This window comes from Centroberyx gerrardi, chromosome 3 (assembly GCF_048128805.1).
Source record: "Centroberyx gerrardi isolate f3 chromosome 3, fCenGer3.hap1.cur.20231027, whole genome shotgun sequence".
NCBI classification, from domain to species: Eukaryota; Metazoa; Chordata; class Actinopteri; order Beryciformes; family Berycidae; genus Centroberyx; species Centroberyx gerrardi.
In genome coordinates this window covers 27,822,561-27,848,303 of record NC_135999.1, presented here as the reverse complement: position 1 = coordinate 27,848,303, position 25,743 = coordinate 27,822,561, and the positions used below count along the sequence as shown (strand labels likewise).

Here is a 25,743-nt window from a genome sequence, read left to right as displayed (position 1 = left end):
TTGACTTGCACTTTTAGGATATCATCTGATGACAGGAACTTTAGCTTGCGGAACCTGGGGTCAAGGGCAGCAGCAATGACACACACATTTTGACCATCTTCTCTGAATGTGGTCTCGCCCTCCCACCTTGAAGCTATCTCCTGTGCTGCAGCTGTTTGGAAAGAGTTGACAGGAGCAGACTCAAAGGATGTTTTCTGTGTGGACTTCTGGAGGCCCTTTACCAGTGGAGGTAGAGCAGAGACAGTAACATAAGCCTCTCCACTCAGGAAGACAGTGGCTTGCTCAAAGGGCTTGAGAACTTGCTCCAGTTCCTCCAGTAGGGTCCACTGGCCACTTTTCAGATCCAGGTAGTGCTTTCCTCGCTGTGTGACCTCTGGGTCTGAAAGGGTTGCAGTCACCGGCCACCGCTGCTCCAAGAGGCGACTCACCATGTAGTAAGAACTGTTCCATCTTACGGATACATCCTGGATCAATTTATGCTCAGTTGTGCCCCATTGCTTTTGTTTGTTTTTGAGCTTGCTGCTGGCCAGCTCACTCCTCCTGAAATGTTCTACAAGGCACCTTGCAGCCCCAAGTGTCTTGCTTATCTGGGGATCCTTCTTCAGGGCGTGGTTGACCACCAACTGAAGTGTATGGCCAGCACATCGATGTGAAGCAACTCCATGCTTCTCTTCCAAGATCCTGAGAGCTGCCACAACATTGGCAGCATTATCATGTACAACAGCCAGTACATCACTAAGAGAGAAACCAAACTTCTCTGCTGCCTTTTCCACCCAGCCAGCAATATTTTCCGCTGTGTGGCGCTCCTCAAGCGGCATCGTGGTCAGACTGTATGAAGTCAGCTCCCAATCCTGATTAATAAAGTGGCAGGTGACTCCTAAGTGGCAATACTTGTCCAAGCATCTGTGGTGAGTGTGATTTTTGATGTAACATTTTTGAGTTCGGCTTTCACTGTCTCAAGAGTAGCCTCATATTTTTTCTCCATCAAATCCGTAAAGTGGCGCCTGGAGGGAAGTGTATACCCTGTGTGAAATACGTTGATCATCTCACGGAAGCCTTGACCCTCCACAACAGCAAGGGGTCTCATGTCCTTGATGATCATCTGTAAGATGCTGTCAGAAAGCTCAGCAGCCATCTGGGGTGTGCATGGATTTGGGTTCCTTTTGTGGAAAAAGTCCTCCACACTGCTTTGCCTCATCCTGAAAAAGAGACACATAAAGCACATTAGAATAATGATAATAGTGGCATATTTTAAAATGAGTCTAATTTCCACGTCACTGCTGTGTTATGATATTATAATAATAATAATAAAAATAATAATAATAATAATAATAGACCTTATTTGTCAGATGCCTGATCATAAAAATACTGGACCTCAAATTCAAAAGGATTGCTGTGACACAAAGATTAATTTAATGACTGTATGTCAACCCTTTCCCTGAACTGGAGAAATCAGCATTTTTACTTAAGTACTTGACTTAAAACTGAAAATGGTTATGACATGGATTTATTTCATCACTGGAGTAATATGCAGTTAAGATAATCACTGGCAAGTGTATTTTTGCATCAGTGTGGGGGAAGGAAAATAATTGAAACGATTTACAGACTGTAACAACAGTCACAGACTGTAACAACGGTCTGTAACGTTAGTTTAAGCCATTTTCTCACTCATACATGGCCGTTAAAGTAAACTGAAAATATAAAACGGCCGAATAACAACGTTAGATGACGCATGGTGTAACGTTACGTTAGCAGCGGTGCAGAAATTACTTTTAACATGGGGGCGATGAAGAAACATTTAGAAAATCAATTTTAAGTGATTACTACTAACAGAAACACGTTCCGCGTGTTGATAATCCTAATATATCATGCTTGGGTGGGGACAAAAAGTAAACAGGACTTACGGTGCTGTCTTGCTGCCGTCTTGACAAAGCGCTCCAGGATGCTTTCGCTTCAAGTGTTCGTGCATAGCAGTTGTACTGCTGTGATAAGCCATTTCCAATTTGCAGAGTTTACAGAGCACCACATTGTTGGGTCTCTGTCTAAAATACTCCCACACTTTAGATGATCGTGGGCGAGGTTTTTTAGCTGCAACTTGTTCTGCGGGGAATCCATGCTTTGACCGGGTGCAGCCATCTTACTTCATTGCGACGCGCCGACGCATGTTATGGAAATCGACGTATTTTCGTAATCGATTACGTCGATTACGTCGATTACGTCGATGAGTCGCCCCAGCCCTAATCTGGGACAAACAACATCATTGATTTATAAGGAGCATACTGTAAAATAGAAATGATGTTTGAATCATCTTGGAGGAAAAGAACAGCAAAAAAGGTACAAGTTAACTAACATGGTACAATAGTCACTAATAAAGATACAGGAGAAACTGAAAGGAAGGAGAGCAACTAAAGAGCCGGCAGAGAACGACCTCACCTCCGTTCCCACAAATAACGACAGACAAGACGAGCTCAGACTGCTTTAAGTTAGACCAGACCCGCCTGAAACCCTTCCACTATCTGGAAGATCCAGTCTGTAGAAATTGAAATTATCTACTATCCTTTAAAAAAAAAAAAAAAGTAATGAGTAAAATAAGACACCACTTAGTTTCAAATGGGGGATATCTCAATTAGGAACAAAACTCTTCAAAAGGATAATTGAGAAACAGACACATTGATCATAATGGCCTAATATTAATCATTATTTAAGATTGATTTATCTATGCATTGAACCATATGTTTCTGTTTGTTTATTGATAAGGATCCCCATTAGCTATGCACAAGGGTGTCAGCTGTTCATCCTGCGGTCCCACTAAAAACAACATACATCCAAAACATATGCACAAAGTTTAAAACCAGGATGCAAACAAGCACAGATCCTGTACAGACCCACGGCGTGTGTTCAATTCTCTGCACTGAAGCACTGCGACACGGTAAAATTACTTAATTCCACTAATGTTACTAAATACCACAAGATGTCACCTACCGTTAAAGTTTGTAGGGCAGCAAAGACAAGTTACTGTCTGCAAATCCCCGTTACTGACTGTGGAATATTAAGTTTCACTTTTGTTTTCACAGCGGGAGACTCTGTGGATTGAGTTCAGTCTGCTGGTCTGCTGTCTGTACATCTCCAAATTACAGACATGACGTGATGCGACATCAGGTGCATTAGAGATCGATTTAGATCCATTTATATTCACTGAGCAACTTTTGATTTTGTGCCTCTGTATGGGAAACACTGCATCGCACAGTCAAAGACGCCCTCTAGAGGCCATCTGAGGAAGCGCATCATCTCACTAAGTGTTACCTGACTGACTGACTGACTGACTGACTGACTGACTGACTGACCTGAATTGGGCCACAGAAAGACAAGTAGAAATATTAATGAGATAAGACATCAGACATCTGACTTTAATCTCAGAATTCTGACTTTAAATTTAGAATTCTGACTTTATTCTCAGAATTCTGCTTTTATTCTCAGAATTCTGACTAAACTCAGAACTCAAATCCATTTTTCAAACGTGGCCCTAATCCTCTTCTGTGGCATATAGAGAGTTGCTGGTTTTCTATGGAGCAGATGTGTTGAGAATCCCCAGCGCTGTGTTTTATTCCTCCGGTGATCCGTCCTGAAGACGTGACGCCCCTGCAGCTCCGGCTCATCATGTTCTCCTGTTCAGTCAGAGATAAAAGCAGTTTGATGTAACATAATGTAACAACAGACGTGTTTGTCTCTCAGTTCTGCCCGTCGCCGGCCCCAAAAAACGTATCGGCACAAACGCTCAGCGGTGGGCTCTCTCCTTTTGTTCCCACCCGCCGGCGTTGACACCGCGCTCGACACCGCGTTCGACACCTCTGCGGCCTTAAAGGAGAAGGTTGAGAGTTCATCCGGCTGTAATAACAAAGTTGGTCGGGTTTCTACAAAGAAACTTTTTACAAATATATTTTATTTAACCTTTGTTTAGCCAGGTACACCTGTGGAGATTAAGAGCTTCCTTTCCTAAAAGAAAACTGGCCAAGAAAGTAGCAGCATGAAAAATAGGAGTTGCAGACAGGAGTATCGAACAGGTTCAGAAATAGAATACAAATCTTGTAATAGGAAAGTGCAAACAATCAGTGGAGGTCACTATAAGAAAAGTCAAATAGAAAGTTGCATGAACAGTCAGGTCTGAGGCCACAGGAGGAATCAGGATCACTTAAATCACCAAGAACCATAAAAGTTTAGGAGTTTGACTTGGTGACATTGCACCAACACTTACATAGTTTCACCTGGTTTTACCTTCATATATTATATTATATATATATATATATTCCAGGAGGGTTTTTGGTGAGGAGTCATGCTTTTTTCCCTGCTACTCCTGTCTTGGACCTGCTTCACTGTCTCTGCTCCAGACAGAGCCTGACCTCTGACCTCTGACCTCTGACCCTGCTAGTTCAATGTGTACATGCAGGGTTGAGTACTAACAGAATACATGTAATGGCGTTATATATATATTAAAAAAAAAAAAAAAAAAAAAAAGTAATTAAAAGTAAAAAATAATGTATTCTGATTACAGATACTTCTGGTGATTACTTCTGGAAAGTAGCAAAAAAACTCAGAAGGTCATTTAAATAGTGGCAGCTCTTTATAAAATGTGGCATAGAAGAATATTTGTGTTTTTATGCAATCCTGAAATAAATTTCCTACATTTTGTAATTTTCCACCTTTTCTTATTAATACAGTTCCTTTATACTTAAAAAAATAATAAGTAATCTTACAGTAAATCAAAGTAATGAGAATAACTAGTTATTGTAATGGAATACATTCTCTCAGAGGGATATGCAAAGAAACAAATTACTAACTAAACTGTGCGCAATAAGGAGATTAAAATGCTGGAAACATCCTTAAAAACCACTGGCTATTCAAAATGAGACATGGCTCTGTATTTTAACTTGTTGCTTCCTGTCTTCCGCAGGTTTAAGACTGTCCACTGCATGCTGTACCCGCTAACCAGCTGGTGCCCTTAAACTCCACATGGAGGACTACAACTCCCACAAACACATGGGACAGGACTGGTGATGCTGTTGGATGAAGTTCACCAGCTGGAAATTATTTTTGTCTGAATTCAGCGGACGTTGATGGATACAGAAGACATTTACCAATCCACAGGATCTGATGTAGTTCAACTGCAGAAACCTGGCATGAAGAGGCAGGAAGGGCAGATGAGACCTATAGGACACTTCCCCAAGTTTGTTTTCATAAAGCAAGCATCCGCCTTGGTGAATTGACCCTGACCCTGACCTCTGACCTCCCTGTGGAGGGGGTCAGGAGAAAAGAGATGGCAGTCAGTATCACATTATAATGAATAATGAAATGAATGAAACGAGTTGGGAGGTGCAGTTGATATTGTCTCTATCAGGTAACATTTTGGTCTGCAGATCTTTCCTGTGTTCATACCCACACCAGGATTTGGACGAATAGAGCGAATGTCAATCAGTGTGGACGGGACACTTTGTGTGATTTAGGCTGAGAAGACAAGTGTATTTTTGTATAAAACTCTTGCCAAGTTGCAGCTTTAAATTCCCTCAATCACCGTCATTAAAAACAACCAAAAGTAAGGGAGTGTAAGGGACAGAGCCACAGCATCCTGACATACAATAAAAAAATCTGTCACCTTAGAATGATCATGTGCAATAGAGAGGAAAAAAAGAGCTGGGAATATAGAGAAATAGGGATATATTTTTTTATAGGATTTCTTAGTATATTAGTACAAGATATGGGAGTGGAAGATTGAAGATATTTCACGTTACATAAATGACACCGCTAAGATTTCCGGTTTGTGTTTACAACTTGTTGGTGTCTTAAGTTTTTGGAGGGTTTGTTCAGTTGTTTGTTGGCTTACTAACAAAACAAAGGCCTTCTCTCTCGCCTCTGTGTGGTCAGTGGACGGTCCTACGTGAAGCAAATGGCTGCCGCTTGCCAACAAAGGTGTTTACTACTGAATGGTGTCTTTGTTTTGTTTTTGTTTTTATAAAATCTTTGAAATATTATCCCACTGAAGCACTTAAAACAAGACGGCACTTATGTAACGTTTTCCAGCTCTTTATCGAAATTGTGTCAAGTTCTTTGTTGACAAAATGACAAAAAGGAATATGAATTTTGCCTAAGTTTTACATTTCAAACAGATTTTTGAGGATATTGGAAGTATACAGTGGTGAACCCAATGTGTTTGTCTGTTTCTGTTGGTTCTGTTCTATTAAAAAAACATTTCAAACAGCTCAATTTGTTTGTTTTTTTAATATCAATATCAACTTGCCAGCATTGTAAAAAAAGATTTAAAAGTTGATGCTGATTAAAACTTTATAGGCTGCACCTACAGAGCCTCACTTGGCTTCAGGCGGTGCTCAGGCTGAACCTGCTAAATTTAGTTTCGTTTTTATTGATTGAGTGTGTGTGTGTGTGTGTGTGTGTGTGTGTGTGTGTGTGCGTGTTGTTATGAAGGAGACTGTGTCCTTTTTGGCACTTGAAGTCAGGACACAATGAACCATCCTGACTCACATCCTCCTCCCTCGCTCCCTTGTTCCCTCTATCCAAACCCCTCTGTCTTTCTTCCCTCCCTCCCTCCCTCCCTCCTTCCCTTTCCTTGCTCCCTCCATTCATCCCTCCACCTGTCTTCCCTCCCTCCTCTCTGTCTCTCTGTTTACCCAGTCCGTGCACAAACGCTGCGCCCGTTCCTCCAAGGCCTTGACTGAAATAAAACGAAAATTCCTCTCATCTTTTCGGTGTCCTCGCTCGTATTTATCTCACTTCTTTAACCCAGAGCCTCAATAATAAAAAAAAAATAAACAACAAACCGCTGAAAGAGGGAACAAAAAAAAAAGAATCACGCCCGAAATCTGTTCAGCAGCAGCATGAAAACTAGGTAAAATAACATCGAGTGGGACGGACCCGATTCAGAGCGAGAATACAAATCTCTTAACGAGGGAACGCAAACAATCAGTAGGAATACTCCGAGGCAGAAAGGCCATGTGCGGAGAACCTGTGGAGAAATAACACTGAGCTGCTGGCCCACCAGGTTTCTTGTTTGCTGTGAATGGGGATTGCAATGAATACAGATATGCCGGTGAGTGCGTCTCCATCCCTGACCTTGTGTGATGTGAATGTGGTTCAGAGTGTGGAGGAATGACTGCCTGCGTTCCTCTGCACTCCACTAGAATACCGCCGCCGCCGCCGCCGCCGCAGCCGCCACAGCCGCCGCAGCACATCGTCTCGTGGAAATAACACGTGGCCGATGTTCGCTGTGAATGATAAATCAGTTTTGCTGCAACGGCCATGGAATCGATTTTTGTATTTACATCTTTTGGAAGTATTTCTGATTCCATAGATAGTATGTAGTGCATAGTAAGATGGTATATGGTGTTTTGAAGATGCTTGTGACCAATCTGTTCTGTATCAGAGTTGTGCATCAGGACTGAACATGCACATATTGTTTGTAACATAGGCGACGATTTGGTGACTGCGTTTTCATCCAAAGCGCTTTACAGAACCGTGAGTGTGTGTACATGTTTTAGCATGTTTGACCCCAGTGAGAACGGCCTTGCTCTCTCTGTTAAGCTACACAGGATGAAAGAGTGGGGATGATGCACACGGACAGGAGCTGCGTTCAAATCCGTGACGTCAGAAGCACATGAGCTGCTCCCCAGCCCACTGAGACATTAAGACTCTACATTACTCTAGGGCTGTAGTCAACCAAAGAAAATCTTGGTCGACTGAAATTCTACCTACTCTTCAACCAATCGATTGGTCGATGGGGGAAAAAAAAAAAAAAAAAAAAATCTGCACGTTATCTCTAGATTAACTAAATCGGCCACAGTGCACTGAGTAACCTAAATTAATTATAAATAAACATAAAAAACTATTTGCAGCATATTAAATTATTTTTAACCGAATTATTTTATACTGAAATGATAACAACAGACTCAGAGCCGACCAGCGTGCACCTGCCCATATTCATATGATTTCCGAAAATAGAACTAGGGGAGCTCCGGTACGAAAGTAACACTTTTTACTTTTTCCCAGTTTACTCCGGTATGGTGAGAGTAATAAATACCATATTATATAAGAAACAACATGCATGTTTCCCCTTTCAGATGCAACTTTCCGTGTGGGACAAACGTAACACAGCTGCGGTGCGAAAGTAACAGCTGTCAGTCTTGTGGTTATTTTTTTGTGATCTAATACTGTTTACTTTTAACAACGAATCTTGCAGACCCAGTTTTATATTTGCTAGCTTCAATGTCCATAACCCAGCGTTACAATATAATTGTTACTTTCGTCCCTCTGCTGTTTGCTCTCCATTCAGCCTGGATAGCATGCTAATGCGGTAGCCTGTTAGCCTGACTTCATCACGTCACTTCTGCTCCTGTGTGCTTCGAGAAAAGGTCAGACTTTCGCGGCACGTTACTTTCGTGCCGGAGCGCTTTTCTCCTTATGAAAGTAACACCAGCGATTGTCCGACCAATGAGAATTTGGTCGGACAAGAGCATATCGACCAACCAATCGACCAACCGACCAGAAGGTGTCAGCCCTACATTACTCAACAGCAAAAGCACAGAAAACTACCTGAATCTGCTCAACAAAGGACAAAGCACTGTGCAACTGATGGATGTCATTTAAATACAGGACATACTGTAGTTTCCTGATGGTTAAAGCAACTGTTTTAAACATTAAAATAACAATAAATTACAAAAGCCCTGAAAGGCAAGGTGAATTTTTTTATTTTGTTTCGTTTATACATCTACATTTCTATTTTCTGGGCTTCTGCAATAAATAAATAGGATATATTATACATTATCAGTCTGTGTCTGTCTGTGACCTTATGTCTTCATGCCTAAATCCCCCTGTGTGCCTGAAATTGGCTTTCAGTGACATTCGGGATGTTTTTGGGCGTATACCTTTGGCTGTTAATGCGGCCAGCAGTGAGATGGACTGTGGCTGTCAAGATGAGGCTAGTGGCCACAGAGCAAGCAGTAATAACAATGGAGGAAAGCAGTAAGTAATAAAACAAAGAAACAGCAAATCTGAGCGTGCGGCAGACAAGACCCGTTCAAAAACACTTGCTTTTTTAATCCAGATTGGCTGCGTTCTCCGTCTGCTGCTTCAACACCTGTGGAGGCTTTATGGATGCCGGTTACCTCAGCTTCAGGAAAGATGACATCATCAAGATGACTGACAGGTGTCGGGGCGAGAACCAACAGAGGGGGAGGAGGGCGGGACTAACAATACACCTGCCTCCTGCCTTAAGGCCAAAAGTTGCATACTGTAGCTGTTCGCGGCCCCAAGTGGCAGTGAGAGGTAACTGCATGAATTTTGAGGACTTCATTACCCAGAAATCATGAAATGTGACATCAGTAAACTGCTCCTTGGACTTAAATGTCTTCTTCTAGTGGCTGGTGGAGGTTCAGTCTTTGTTGGTGATTCCAGCTTTCACTGGACGGAGATTTCTGCTGTTCAGGAGCAAATTTGGTGTTTCGGCCTCAAGTTTAAATTACAGTAATCACTTCCTTCATCACTTCAATTTCATTTGGGCAAATAGGGAGAATCCACGCTGTCTCTATTAGTTCAGATGGGACGTTTTTCTCTGTTGCAGCCCCACTTTGTGATTTAGGCTGATGAGACAGGCAGATTTTTACATAAAACTCTTGCATAGTGAAGTTATAAGTCAAAATTAGTTTACCACAGTGAAAATAGCCTTTTGTTGCACACACATACACACACTCGTATCGCTGAATGTCACTCCTATCATACACACCGTATTCTTTGTCTTCTGGGATCCTGTTGGCTGTTGCCGAGGCGATGCTAATCCTCCTATAGTGCCCGTGGAAGACATGCAATCTAGAGATAACAATGTAGAGAAAACCAGAGAGCAAAACGACAGAAATCCACAGGAGGGAAAAGACGACAGGAAGACGAGCTAAAAGACGCTTCCATGGAGACTCCACATCCAGCAGGTCGTTACTGCCTCCACATCTGTTCGGTTACTTACTGACACACACACACACACACACACACACACACACAGTCATACTCAGCTACTATACATTCACCATGTCACTGAGGCATAAACCAATCTATTCTCTCACTGTGTGTGGCGTGTGTGTGTGTGTGTGTAGGTGTGTGTGTGTGTGTGTGTGTGTGAGTGTGTATGTGTGTGGGATTCACAGAGCTGTTATCTCTAAGGGATTCTCTAACAGCTACCAGGGATTCAACACTGTATAACTGGGGAATGATTGACAGACTCTGTGCGTATATGTGTGTGACAGTGTGTGTGTGTATGTGTGTGTTTGAACGAGTGTGTGTGTGTGTGTGCATGCATGCATGAATAAAGTGGAGTTTATAGTCTGTGCAAGTGAGCATCCGAGTGTGAATGCATGAAAAACCTGAATAAAGAGTAACTGTTTGGTCCTCTCTTTGTCAAAAAGTGTGTGTGTCTATCTGTATGTGTGTGTATGCATGTGTGTGTGTGTGTGTGTGTGTTGTGTGTGCCTAGCTGGGTGGACAGCTCTTGGGAATGACAGCTTGCAGTGTTGTCTGTCAGGTTCCCACTGTGAACACTCATACAATCACACACTCTCACAGATACACACACACACACACACACACACACACTGATCCACCCACCACAGAGATGGGACCCCCAACACCATGAGTCACTACGTGTGTGTGTTTGTGCGCATGTGTGTACACTTTTGTGTATGTGTGTGTGTGTGTGTGTGTACATCTGTGTGTATGTGTGTATTCATGTGTGTCCAAGTGAGGAAAATATGTTATTCCTGTCCCTTAGGACTGTGTGTGTGTGTGTGTGTGTGTGTGTAGTGTGTATCAAAAGTCTACAAAGCCTTTCAAAGCTTCTAATTTTTGTATTTCCCTGAGGCTGACATGAAATCCAATTAAGTCAGACTTTTTCCTCTTTGATTTGGATAAATTAAGCAGCAAAATCAAGGTAAAGACAAAAGGATACTCATTTTTTGGCGATGTATTAAAATTGGAAGAATAAAACACCTCTGTCGCATATTTTTTATTCAAAGCACATCTTACTTTGATAACAGCAGTGAGTCTCTTTTGATAAACGTGTATGAATGTTAGGATTTAGGAATTTTCTACCATTCTTCATTGCAGATGATTTCAAGATTTTCTATATTGATTGAGTCCATGATGTTGAGCTTCCTTTTTCCCACGGTGCAGCCGAGGGCATCACAGGGCAAATTCAGGTCAGTCAGTCAGTCAGTCAGTCAGTCAGTCAGTCAGTTAGTCAGTCACTCAGTCAGTCAGGCAGTCAGTCAGTCAGTCAGTCAGTCAGTTAGTCAGTCAGTCAGTCAGTCAGTCAGTCAGTCAGTTAGTCAGTCAGTCAGTCAGTCAGTCAGTCAGTCAGTTAGTCAGTCAGTTAGTCAGTCAGTCAGTCAGTCAGGCAGTCAGGCAGTCAGTCAGTCAGTCAGTCAGTCAGTCAGTCAGTCAGTCAGGCAGTCAGTCAGTCAGTCAGTCAGTCAGTTAGTCAGTCAGTCAGTCAGTCAGGCAGTCAGTTAGTCAGTCAGTCAGTCAGTCAGTCAGTCAGTCAGTTAGTCAGTCAGTCAGTCAGTCAGTCAGTTAGTCAGTCAGTCAGTCAGTCAAGTAGCGCTTAGTGAGATGTCGCTTCGTGAGCTGGCCTCTAGAGGGCGTCTCTGACTAAGAGATGGCCTCTCGCCTGTGGGCTAAATGCCACATTGAGTCTCATACACTGATAATGCCATATTGAATCCCACACAGAGCCACACTCTTCGCCGTCAATTTACAGACATCCACATCTTCTGCTGTCCTGCAAACCTTAACAGTAGGTCACGTTATTACCTGTGGTACGTGACGTTGGTGGAATAGGTCATTTAACCGATAAACGTCTCGCGCTAGCCGAGCATCGCTCCCACACTGAGCCCCACTCTCTGCTGTTAATTTACATACATCCATGTCTTCCGTTACCCTCTAAATTTTAACATTAGGTAACATTATTACCTGTGCTATTTAAGTGATGTTAGTGGAATTATTTAAGATCTTGATGGTTTGACGGAGGATGTATTGTTTCAAATGTAATAAACGGAATAATTAACGAATATTGATTGCCCTGGGCGGGAGATCGGTAAACCTACGTCTTTACATGTCGTTGCTCCGGACACGCCCCAAACTAGTGGAATTATTTAACCGATAACTGTGTCGTAATGCTTCAGTGCATTAAATTGAACACACGCGCCGTGGGTCTGTACTAAAGGATCTGTGCTTGTTTATTCATCCACTCCATGGTTGATTTGGCTGTTTGCTTTGAATCGTCATGTTGAAAGATTAAATTCTTCTCTAAGAATCTGGTTTAGCACTTCTTTAGTTACTGTTTTAAAATCTCTATATATATAATATATATATATTTATCTAAATGCCTCTCCTGAGAAGAAAATCCATATTGAAAAAATTGATTTCACCTCAAAACCTACTATGTTAAATATAACCAAAGCAAAACTCATAGCTGTATAGGAGAAACACTGCTGTGCACCAACCATATATCTTTTGGAATTAAGACCAAAACATTCGACCATGAGTTCATCAGACCATAAAACATTTTCCCACATGGTTTTAGGCAACTGACTGCGTCTTCTTGCATAATTCAGATGGGATAGGATGCTGTTTTAGGTGAGGAGAGGCTTCTGTCTCGACTCCAGACCCCACAGCCCAAAATTGTTGCAAAATCATTATTACACACACGAAGAGGCCAGACTCATGTGGTGATGCATCTTGAAAACACTGGCTGGTGTTAGATAAGGTGAAACCCAAATGATCCCTGAGGGGAAATTGGGCCGTACAGCAAAGAAAAATATAATTTAAATAAGAATAGAGCAATCGTACAGACCTGACGATTCCAACACTAGAGCAAGTACAAACGTATAAATGAAATTACAAAAAGGTTTGGCTTTCAGCTTTAAGAGGGTATGCAAAATAGCAGCAGTAGTAGAAGAAGAAGTTTGTAAGTATTGTAATTCACTTTGGACAAAAGTGCCTACTAAATGACTTAATGTAATACAAAAAATATGAAATATGTTCAGTATGAAATAAGTGAAAAATTATACAAAAATATTAATGTATATGCAATATATAACATAATACTGTATATAACATTAAGGAAATGAGTATAATATGAGCTTCTATACAGGATGTGGAAAATGTGTTCATATTCACATTAACACTTTTTTTTAAATTATTTTGCTTCTTCTGGCCCTAATACTATACATACTGTAGATTTCTGCTGTTGTAAAGATTATGAATATTGTGACGATTATGTTTTTACTGTTTGTATAGACTTGTATACTGATATTGCCTCTTGGCCAGGTCGTCATTGTAAATGAAAATTGGTTCTCAATTGACGTACCTGGTTAAATAAATAAATAAATAAATAAATGAATAACAAATCTATAGAAGGCAATACATATGGTACAAAAAGTGTGAAGTATGTATAACAATATCAAATACAATATATTCAGTTTACAGCTGTAGATAACATGCAGCCTACAGAACATGCAGATTTGGATATGTGTGTTTCTGTCTGTCTACAAATGGATGAACCATGTGTACTGAAAAGAGACAATGTGCAACTCACATTAAGGTATTAAAGTCTTTTCATAACCTTCCGCTAATTTTAATCTTTCAACAATAAGAACTTAAATACTCTATTTTAGTGCCTTGCTTGCCTTTAAACACTGCAACCTCTGGTGAAATCCTAGTTTTAATTGATTTAATTAGAATCACTTAAGTTGATATAAGTGAAGGCTAATTCACTTTGTGCATGCTTTGCAATGCGATTAGTTAAATCTTAACAGAATTACAACCTCCAGTTATAAGACGAGTGCATATGCACAACCACGGTGTTTTAGTTTTCCACCTCTAATACTCTGTCAGAGAGGAGCAGCCTGCTGCTTTTACTTTGAGTTTTCTGGTTACTGTATCATGATATATCCATATATCCATCCATTTTTTTCTTTTAGTATTTTAATATTTATAGTCATGTATATATTTTTATTTATCTTAACATTACATTCATACTAGTTTTGCCAGTGTACATATGTATATATATAATATTCTTATTGTCTTACTTTCTATTTTTATTGTCTTACTTTCTATTTAGTTTTTCTTTGGCATCAGAGAGAACAGCAAACTAAGAATTTCATTCTCCAGGGCAACTTCTTTTTCTCTGTGCATATGACAATAAAATAACTTAAACTTGAATAAAGTAAAAAAAACAACAAAAAAACGTGCAGTTAGAATAGTGGAAGCAGAATAAAGTTGGAAAGGTGGGAACAGAGAAAAAGACAAAACATGAGGGAAGGTGAGAGAAAAAGAGACAGGGGGAGGGAGAGAGGGAGAGAGAGAGAGAGAGACATAGAGAGAGAGAGAGAGAGAGAGAGAAAGAGAGAGAGAAATACACAGAAAGAGACAGACAGGCAGAGAGAGTTACTTCCTGGTTCCTGGTTTGTGCCGTAAAGCTTTCTCTCTGTGATGTCATAAAGCAATCCAGCAGATTTCACACCAAATGTGTTGAGGCAGGTAGAGGCTTCGGCAATGGTCTTGTTTGTTTACGGTAATCAAACTAATGTCTCAGAATTAATGTGGTAATGATTTAGTGATGCTAAAATGCTATGGGGATTTCATGCCCGGCCTCAAAGCCGTGAATATGAGACAATTTGAAAGTGTGTTTAGACTTTTGATATATTCTGGATATCTGCATCCTTGCGTGTGGATTTGCACCGCCAGGGAGAGTGAAAAATGAGACTGCTCCGTCCTCTGCCTCTGTGCGACTGCGTGTGTTTGTGTCTGTCTTCCTCGTACAGCAGATTTATTGCCCCGGCTGTCCATAAACAGGACTAACTGTGGGAGCAGAGGACCGGGTCAATTGGAGGCAGAGTGTTACAGCTGTCAGAGGAACGCTCCCTCGTCTCCTCCGTCCATCACATTAAACCGGCGGAGGCCTTGTAAAAGACAGCCAGGCAGAAAGGATGAAATGGTGATGGTGGGGGAAAGAGATAGAAAGAAGGGGGGGGGGGGGGGGGGGAGTGAGAGACAGGTAGATTTCAGAAAGGGAATAACATTAACATGAACAATATCAGTATGATTATCTTCTGTCTGTCAGATGCTGAACCGGCTGGTGTTGATTCCTCCTCCTGTGGTGCAGCAGAGCTTTTTATCCTGTCTGCTGTCTTCTACTGTCCTCTACTGTCTTCTGTCTTCTACTATCTTCTACTGTCCTCTACTGTCTTCTACTGTCTTCTACTGTCTGTATGACTGTTCGGCTTTAGAGTGAAATGTATGGTTAACTAAAATCCCGGAGGTAAAACAGGCTGAAACAAATCCAAGAGATAAAACCAGTCTCTAATCCTCCTGCCTGCCGGTTTCAGTCCCTTTACTAGTCAGTTCTCCAAACTCAGTTCACCAATGAGATCATTCATTCATTCATTCATTCATTCATTCATTCGCTCAGCCTTTATTTAGAAAAAACCTTAGTCTACTAAATGAATTTGTCACATTTATTTATTTATTAGCTTATTTGTCAGGGACAATGCAGAAAATCATTGTTACGGGTTGAAAAAACATGAACCAGATCCACTACTAGGTTTCCATCTAAAGCTAATTTGCAACCCTTGTCCCTGGTTTGGCTTTTGTTGCGATCACTTTGGCAATAAATACTTCGGTAAAGTATTTCATGCCAATAAAGCTCCTCTGGATAGAGAGATAGATAAATAGAGGGAGAGATGCTCTCTCTCTGTTTCTTTGTCTGTTTGTCTGCCAATTTAATTTTCCATTCCATTACTTCTGTCTGTCCCTCTGTCTGCCTGTCTCTCTCCATCTTGCTGCCTCCATCCCTCCATCTCTGCTTCAGTATCCAAGCACCTGATGATGAGAGATCCCCCCATTCATATAGTATCTCACTTCCTTCTCTCTCCTCTCCTGTATGTGTTGAACATAATGGAGAGAAGTCAAGCACAGCTGGTGTGACTGGGCTACCAGCCATGTTTTCATCTGAGTGTGTGTGTGTGTGTGTGTGTGAGAGAGAGAGAGAGATAGAGAGAGATAGAGAGAGATTACAGGTGTGCAGAGGTGCGAAGAGTAAGATGGCAAGAAAACAAATAGTGTAATCAAATGAAATCACCAATAATAGCTCACCACTCAACACAACTTAACTAATGTTACAGCTAACATGCACTTAACTTAACAATCAACAAAGAATTGAACCCAGTTACAATGAAGAGTTCCTATAAACAACATGCAAAACCTAAATCAAACAATCAAATGTTGTGAAATGAGTCGACTTACCTTAACAGGAAACCAGGGAACTTGAGTCTTCTATCTTCTTAGCTAGTAAAACGCTTCCACAAGCAATTTGAATTATAGAGAAATGTAAAACAGGGAAAGCAATCTTCCAATGCAACTGGACTGAAAAACAGCCGCAGCAGAGGCAGTAACTTACAGGCCATCAGCTGGACTGTAAAGGTTACAACCACAGGCGCTTCAGACATGCACAGTGCAGCAAGGACCCAATAGAAATCCTACAGTCTATTAGTGACATCAGCGCATAGAAACAATATCGAGTGTGTGCATTACTGCTTGTGTAGTTGCAAATTGCACATTTCTTGTCCTTGGTTTGCAAGAGGGAAAGAAAGAGAGAGAGGGAGAGAAAGAGATGGTGAGAGAGAGGAGAAGATATATTATTGATATTTATTGATTTGTGTTTAATTTGTGTTTAATTAATGTCTATAGCATTACCGCAGTCGATGCTGTACTATACTGCTTTGACAAACTATAGGTTTCTTTCCTGTTTTACCAATAAAGTATATTTGAGTTGAAGTGAATTGAGAGAGAGAGAGAGAGAGAGAGAGAGAGATGATACGAGATGGATTATTTATTATATATGTTTGTTGAACTGTTGTGATACCGATAGTCATCATATGGTGGAGTGTCAATCCAGCTCACACACACACACCCAGCAAACACACACACACACACACACACACGCACACACACACACACACACACACACACACACACACACACACACGCACACACACTCACACACACTCTGTACCTTAATGCTTTGGCAATATTGCTCTAAACTTCCATGCCAATAAAGCCTATTGAATTGAATTGAATTGGTATTTCATTAGCTTTGTCCTTGAGCATATACAAAACCATAAACTAGACACTCAGAAGTTTTCAAGAGTGATGGTGGACCACAGAGGTGGATCAAACATACAAATGTTAATATACAAGGCCATAATGCTTTACCATACAAGACAATGCACTGGGTTTGTTTAGTTTGTTTGGTCGGCATAGCACTCTTATTTTGAAATTTTGCTATTTGCCATACAGATGTGGAGAACAGAGTTTGCACAGTAGAGCAAATGGTGAACTTGGACATGGATTGGACCATTTCTGAGATGTTGTAAGCAGATAAACCCGTCTTGGACCAGCCACGTTGGTTGTGTTCAGACTCAAGAGGGAAGTAAATACATACAAAGCAAGAGTAAACATGTCGTCCGCCACAAATGATGCGGTCTCCCTCCGGAGTCAATCAGTAACAAATATGCCACCTTGTTTTGTTTTGTCCTGTCATTGTAGCGCCCCTCTTGGTCTCATCAGTGTAATATTGAAAATGCCATAACACAGTGGTGAGATGCCTCATTTCCTCAAGTTTCATTAAAATCTCATCAGCGGTGTCTGAAATATCGCATGCGATGGACGGACAAATGAGCGAACGGACGGATGGAGACCAATCTATTGTCTCCACATCGACTGCGGTGATGTTTCTGAGGCCGTTCAGACAACAACTAACTACAGACAGACAGGAGAACAGCGCCGGGGAGAAGGTTGAAAAGAGAGAGAAGAAAAGATAACCTGGAGGAGGCAGGGAGGGAGGGAGGGAGGGATCAACTGGGAAACGGAGCAAAGTCCCTGAGACAGATGGTGCGGGGCGCGAGGAGAATTCCCCCCTTCCTCTTCCCCCCCATTATCAAAACACCACAAAACACAAAACTCCAGCTGTGAGCGGCACTAAGCGTCCCGCCAGCAGCCACCAAGGGGCAGCAGCTCGCCAATGAATAGCCACTAATGAGCTGAATGCTTGATTTAGTGGCTCCGACGATGTAGATGCGGGTATGATCGCCACGTTCTGGCGCGTGAAAGAGGCTCGGCGCGTGCCGGTCGGCGTTATCAAACAGTCATGGCGAGGTGCTGCTGCTGTGCGATCTGTGGCTCGGATAGATTCAGAGACTGATCACCAGTGACGGGTGGGAAATGGAGGGAGTGGATTTCTAGAGATTTCTCCAGCTGCTCTGGTGGAAATGGAGGGGGGGGATGAGAGGAGGGAGGGAGGGAGGGAGGAGAGGCAACAAGATGGAGAGAGAGAGAGACGGACAGAGAGACAAAATGGAAAAGAGAACGTACGAGAGGGAAGGAATGAGAGAGGAATGAGAGAGGAAGGAAGAAGTAAAGAGAAATTGAGAAAAAGGTGGAAAACAGAGAAAAAGAGAAAACATGAGGGAAGGTGAGAGAAAAAGAGACAGGGGGAGGGAGAGAGAGAGAGAGAGGGAGAGAGAGAGAGGGAGAGACAGGGAGAGAGAGAGAGAGAGAAAGAGAGGGAGAGAGAGAGAGAGACAGAAAGAGACAGACAGGCAGAGAGAGACAGGCAGAAACAGAAGCAGAGAGAGAGAGAGCAAGAGAGAGAGAGAGGGAGGGAGAGAGAGAGAGAGAGAGGGAGAGAGAGAGAGAGAGAAATACACAGAAAGAGACAGACAGGCAGAGAGAGACAGGCAGAAACAGACGCAGAGAGAGAGAGCAAGAGAGAGAGAGAGGGAGGGAGAGAGAGAGCGAGAGAGAGAAATACACAGAAAGAGACAGACAGGCAGAGAGAGACAGGCAGAAACAGAAGCAGAGAGAGAGAGAGGGAGAGAGAGAGAGAAAGAGAGAGAGAGAGAGAGAGAGAGAGGGAGAGAGAGGGAGAGAGAGAGGGAGAGAGAGAAATACACAGAAAGAGACAGGCAGAAACAGAAGCACAGAGAGAGAGAGCAAGAGAGAGAGAGCAAGAAAGAGAGAGAGCAAGAGAAAGAGAGAGTGAGAGAGAAAAAGGGAGCGAGAGAGAGAGAGAGAGAGACAGAAATGCACATAAAGAGACAGACAGGCAGAGAGAGACAGGCAGAAATAGGAGCACAGAGAGAGAGAGAGATAGAGAGAGAGAGAGCGAGAGAGAGAGAGAGAGAGAGAGAGAGAGAGATAAACAAATATTAGCATCCCAGCCCACACTGTTCCTCCGGATACAATCATGTTGTTTGTCCCAATTTGTTCCAAATACCTCAGATTTCACAGTGGCTCCCCTATTGTTTCTTGCAATTATTGCTTACATGTCATGTCAATGTGGCCTCTACAGTCCAACTGGAGAGGACGGGTCAAGCTGTGTGTGTATGTGTATGTGTGTATGTGTGTGTGTGTGTGTGTGTGTGTGTGTGTGTGTGCTGTTCATCTCTACACCAATTAGCCTTGAGGGGTGGGCAAGTATGCAAGGGCCGAGTCAATTCCAGCCTCCATTTCGGCTCAAATTAACCCAGGAACAGGAGCCTCTCGTATGAAACACTCAGGATCTAATGGTTTTTCAAGGATAAGCCCCTCTGTCCGGTGCGCTCCTCGTATTTGGTTTTGGCAGCCAGAGTGGCACTCTACCAGGAGAGAGCTGAAGTTGTAATGTTGGCACGAGGTATCAACTTCTTTCTGTCAAGATTAAACGGGAAAGCCTCTGCATTTCATCTTGTTTTTTTTCACATTTTCTTTCACTTAAATCATTATTTATCCTGGGAAAGTCGGAGGAGCGTGCTTGTTCTCTTCCAGCAAAGCCACGTTTCGCATTCACACAGTTAAAGAGCAACTAAACGCCAAACCCAGATCTGCGTCAAGCCTAAACAACATTAAAGCCTGTGATGAAAAGACATATAAAGATGTACATTGTGTAAGTATCCTACAATATTCTCTGACATTAACAGATTAACAGAAAATCAGTGAGGCTCTCAAAGCATGCCATCTGCTATTGGTTAGTCTCTGGTGCCAGGTGATGTCACGTTCTATAGAGTACAACACTCAGTGACATCACTTGGCACCAAAGATCAGCCAATAGCAGATGACAATTTCAGTAGCATGTTTTTACTGTTAGATGTCAGGCTTTAGACAGATTTGGGTTTGGTTTAATTACTCTTTAAACACATTCACACCTGGCCAGTACAACTGCATTCTTCTACATTTTCCCATAATCCCATGCTCCTAGAAGGCATGGTCTACACTGCTTGACCCGGCCCCTAGTCTGTGATGTCACGCTGATTGACAGCTCCGTAGGGGGTAACATGGAAGTGGTGGGAATATTAAGGATCAGGCCCATTTTTCTGCGGTTGGAACTGATAACAATACCATATTTTAAAGCTCACTAAGTGGAATAAATGGCAGCAAATGTAAGACTCCACAAAGCCATTCTCCCTACACAAAGGAGCGGATCCAGTCTGTACTTTGGGTTGATATGAAAGTATAGAGTCGTAGCTCCTGTCTTCACCCCTTTTGTTAGCTATTGGCTCTTAATCTTGTTCAGGGAAAGTGCTGGTCATGCCTTCTGCTGTTACTATGCAACTACTGAAAAACGCTGTTTGAAACACTCTTTTGTTAAAAGCTGAAATATTTTTGACTAATAGCGCTTGGCACTCTGAGCTCTAAAAACATGCTAAGCCCTCAGCGGAATTGGAAAAATAAAGAGAAAAGGGAGGCAGCACTGTGAAGATGGAGGCTCCTGGTGGACAGAGGGCCTGAAGATTATTCTGGGTCACATTGTGTCAAAATGTGTTTTACTTCTGCCTACAGATAGTGTGGAGGTTAAAGGTCCCATATTATTTAGTTTTCATGATTTTCTTTTCAAATACACTATGGACTAGGACAAGAATAATGTTCTTCATGATGTTTTGCAAGTAAATATAGTTCAATTTAAAGGGTATTCATTCACAGGCAGAACAGTCACAATACTGGACCCTGATTGGCAGAGAACGCCCTAACCCTAACCCTAATCCAAATGAGACAAACCTGCTGAGGAGGCTTTCCAGATGGGGTGTCGGTTCAGATTCTGTAAATTTTACTGATTAGAAGGATTTCAGTAATTCTTTAGTGAGGCTTGCCAATCAAGGTCAAGTCCAGTTGGGTTGTGCAGTCTGAAACTGACTGTTAAAAACATTCTTTTTAAATGCAATAACATTTAATTTGATCACCCAAACAAAATCAAATGTCTACATTAAACATCTTTGATCATAGAAGTTGTGAAAGTTGAAATTGTGAAAAGTTCCTATATTAGGGCCTCTTTAAGAAATATACTCAAGACCCCTGAATCACACCAGAACCTTCTTTCCAAGACTTTCACGTTTTGATTATGTGTCCGTTCATAACGGGCTGTCAAAGGGTGAAACATGGGCAGCAGGGTGCCACAGTGAGCAGGGAGACTGTCCTCAACTGGAGGACACTGGACACTGGATTGGAGATGATGGGTGCTTGACAGCAAGCGACTGTTTTGCTGAAGTGTCCTTGAGCAAGAGGCTGAGGCCCAGATTTTGTGCAGGGGAGAGCGTGCTATATTGCCAAAATGACCAAATCAGAATGTCATGCTATTCACTAACCATGAGCAATGAGTGGACAGCGTGTCCAATAGTGCTGGTCAAAAAATAAAGCCTCTTTGTGCCTGTTATGGTCATACACATGTAAATTATATGTAAATCTCATTATTTTGCTCACATAATAGTTATTTCTAGGCGAGGCCAGATTCCACCGAACACTTCACAGCACTAACTCCCCCAGATTATTGTAGCACATATAAGATCCTTTGAAACGTTGCGTAAAGACTTTGTGCAAAGAGTTTCATTGATGCAAGATGCAGACACTGTTGCCACAGGTCAGGAAACAAGGGAGACGGTTTTTCATCCCAGAAACTCAGATCAGATCAGAGAACGCTCCAATTATAAAGGGGCTTTAGGGCGCAAGGGTGCCAGCCATGGTGGATTAATCTTACAGTTGAAGCACACAATTTGCACTTAGAATTGGTGATGAAGGCGGTTATTTGCTTGCACGCTGCTCTTTTTGAGGGGCTTGTGCTTGCGCCACAACTTCATTTGCATAAATTCCTTAGTGGAAAAAGACAAAAACTCACAGCTCAAGCAACTGAGGCGCAAAAACTACATCTGGACCTGAATCACGACCTGTTCTCCAACCCTTCAACCGGGAGGTTAGAGTGCCGGAGCGGGGAGATAATTTCGGGAGAAAAATGCGATCTTGGCGCTGTGACTCCACCGGTGGGTCGATCTGTATCTCTGCTCCGGAGCCGTGACCCGGTCGACTGTGCAGAATAAAATGAACCGCAGATACATGACTCCATATAACCAGCAATGATACACACATGCATGAACACACACACTTGCAAACAAGCTGGCAGGTGGTGGAGCAGGGAGGCAGTCAGGCATGCAAACACACGCACACACACACACACACACACACGCACACGCACAGAAGTACACACCTACAAATCCCTCTCTCCCTACACACTTACATGCACAAAGCCGTGCTCTCCACACGTACAATACTTACCATCTCTCCAGATTGCTTTGCTTCCTCCTTCATTCTCCCTTTTTCCCTCCCTCCCTCCATCCTTCTTCTCTCTCTCTCTCTCCCTCTCCACCTTCCCCTCCGCTCTAATCTCTCTTGACATTTTTTCGTTTTTTTTCCTGTGGGCAGATTTGCCGCTCCAGCCCCGCAGATGCCAACGTCATCCCAGGGCATCCCGGCGTTTCGACTCTGCATTCTGCAGTTCCCTCACGTTCCTGTTGCTGGGGCGACGGTGCATCTGTCCCGGCCGGCGCCTGTGGGAAAGGGGTCTGAGGACCCGCTCGGGATGACTAATGGAGTTTAGGGTCAAGCAGGTCTGTGGCCACCCTGCCTGCTGTCCGCCCAACAGGGAGACACTCTATTAAGTAGAGACAGTCTAAGAAATCTCATTCCAGGGGGGGTCACCTGTCACAAATCTGCAGTTAGAAAAAGAGGTGTTGGGCGATATTCTGTGATCTTTAAAAGGGGCAATAAGATTTTTACAGACCTATAACCCAAAATGGCCATAATATATCTGCGGGTCTTTAATACGGTTATTTATCAATACCAACGTCTCAGTGATTTGCCAGGTGCAGAGATTTTTGGCTTCTAAAACCTCACTTTCTGGCTTATACTCTATTTTGGACTCCCATTGGAGTTTCAAGACAGACCTACATCTGTCTCCTTACACCCATAAACCCTTGTGTTTTGGGGTTGTTTTTTTTTATTTAACAAAAAACATGACATAAATCACCAGAAGACAAACAAACAATAAACACAAATCAAAACTTGACACACTAAGTCACACTAAAACAAACCAAAAACACAAACACATACCATATATCATCACAACATATATCAGTAGGCCTAACAACCTAACAACCTAAAAAGTAACAAAACATTAGAGAAAGAAATGTTTGCTGTAGTGGGGTCGGATTATCTTCTCACTCTTAACGAACTGCAAAGCAATGCTCTTGGAAGAAGACTGACCCAAACAAAATAGTCACTTATCAAAACCCACATGTGAATTCAAAGCATATGCGCTACTCACAGGATGGCATATGACAATATTTGTTTCACATGTGAATACTTAATTTCACATGTAAAGACACACATGTTCACATATGAAAACCAACGTGTCCAAAAAGCATGTGTGTTTCGAATTCACATGTGGGTTTTCACATGTGACTTTTTTGTAAGTGGAGACTCGCATTTTCAGGCATCTTGGTGCGGTTATTTGGTGCCGTTGTTCTCAACTGGCCAAATAAACCAAATTAAAGGAATAAATGCTCCTGATAGATACTAAACAAAAACAAAGAGGAACCTGGTTTTATGCATCCAATTGCGTACATATAACATCTGCACTGCTACTGCTAACGTCTTCAATGTCAGCTTATGATTTAGATTAGACTTTAGGCATTTAGACATTTTGCTGTTATCCAGAGACACTGAGCGCAACAGTTGAATGAGCTTAATTTCCTAGATCACCAACATTACAAGCAACTAATAGTCGAGAGTTCGAAGGTCACAGCCACAGTGCCTGACAGTATTCCTGTGACCAGGATGAGAGTCAAGTAAGGAAAATAAATAAAAGCAGGAGCTAAGGAGAGAGCTGGAGGCGGGGAATGTTTTCTTCGTCAAATCCAGCTCATTCAAAGTGATTAGGCTCGGGCTAGTAATCGTGACACAACACCACTCTGCCACACAGCGCTCTGCTGCCGTAGCACATTCTTAAGTCTGCTGTGTAATTTGTTACTGTTGGGGGACGTTTTTATGACGCTCGCATTCATTTCTGCTGAGCTCCAATCCGCTCAGCTCCTGTTGGGGAGCACATTCGAGGGTGCGCTTGATGCATTTATATTGGCACCATTGTGATAAAAGGGGTTTTGTTTATTGGAATGAGCCACTCAGCCATTCTGACACATGGACCATAATGCACTGGGTTCTGCTTTTTGCTGGGTTGAAACTGTCAGGAGCAGGATGCATGCTGAGAGCAAATAATAGTCTCTGCTAGCATCAATTACATCTGTAACATAGGAATGGATATACAGTATGAAAGCAGGACATATGATAATAACAGAGGTAATAACACATATTCAGGGTTGGTTACTTTAAAAATGTATTCCATTACAGTTACTAGTTACCTCATCAATATTAATAATAAGTAACATAATCCAAGGAATTACCCAAGTCAGTAATGTATTCTGATTACTTTCAGTTACTTTCAGATTAAGAATTGCAAAGTTCAGGGAATTTATTTGGTTTGCATTCCAACACAAATTTCTTGTGCCACATTTTTTATAAAGATGTAGAACAGCTGCCAAGTTTACAGTAAATGGCCTTATGAGTTTCTCCTTTCACTTTAAAAGTATTTCCAGAAGTAATCTAATTTTTTTTTACAAGTATCTGTAATCAAAATCCATTATTTTTTTTAGGTAACGTAACAGATTACAGTTACTTTTCTTTTTGTAATTATAATATGTAACAACCTTACAAGTATTCCTTCACGACCAAACCCTGCATATATTTATAATACATATTATGAATACTTAGAGTATCTTGTTAGAACATAACTGTGTAATTACATAATTGTAACAAAAATGATGCGTCCTTTTAAAGAAAGGGAGAGTAGTTGCATATATACACCACACACACACACACACACACACACACACTCTCTCTCTCTCTCTCTCTCTCTCTCCAGTAGTACCTCATGTTAGACATATGAAAGCAGGCAGGAATGTATACACAGCAAAGTAGGAAATTAATAGGGTTTTTAAGGGTAAAAATGCCCCTGGGGAAAAGAAGGGACAGAAACTGAAAAAGAGGCGCAGCATATTGTACATCATCTCTTCCCTACCAAGGCAAACAACATCAACTACTTTCTGTATGTGTTTAAAGGTCAAAGTGATGACTATAGGGTTTAGATTTCATATCAACAAACATTATCAGGGAGCATGGGGGAGAGAGAAAGAAGGAATGACATGCGACATACCCATGGGCGGGGCTCGAACCCGTGACGTTATGTACATGTGCATGTACTGTACATATGTCCCAGGTCAT

At 42.0% G+C, this 25,743-nt stretch overlaps 1 protein-coding gene across 1 annotated transcript in view; it reads left to right on the top strand.

The window, feature by feature from the left end:
• The window catches only part of mfng (MFNG O-fucosylpeptide 3-beta-N-acetylglucosaminyltransferase), a 36,804-nt gene extending 30,555 nt beyond the window's left edge, over window positions 1-6,249 (top strand). The window contains exon 8 of the mRNA XM_078282665.1: window positions 4,949-6,249. Coding sequence (XP_078138791.1) covers window positions 4,949-5,000 — 52 coding nt within the window. The 3' untranslated portion in view covers window positions 5,001-6,249. The remainder of the gene's footprint in view (window positions 1-4,948) is intronic.
• The last annotated feature ends 19,494 nt before the right edge of the window (window positions 6,250-25,743 follow it).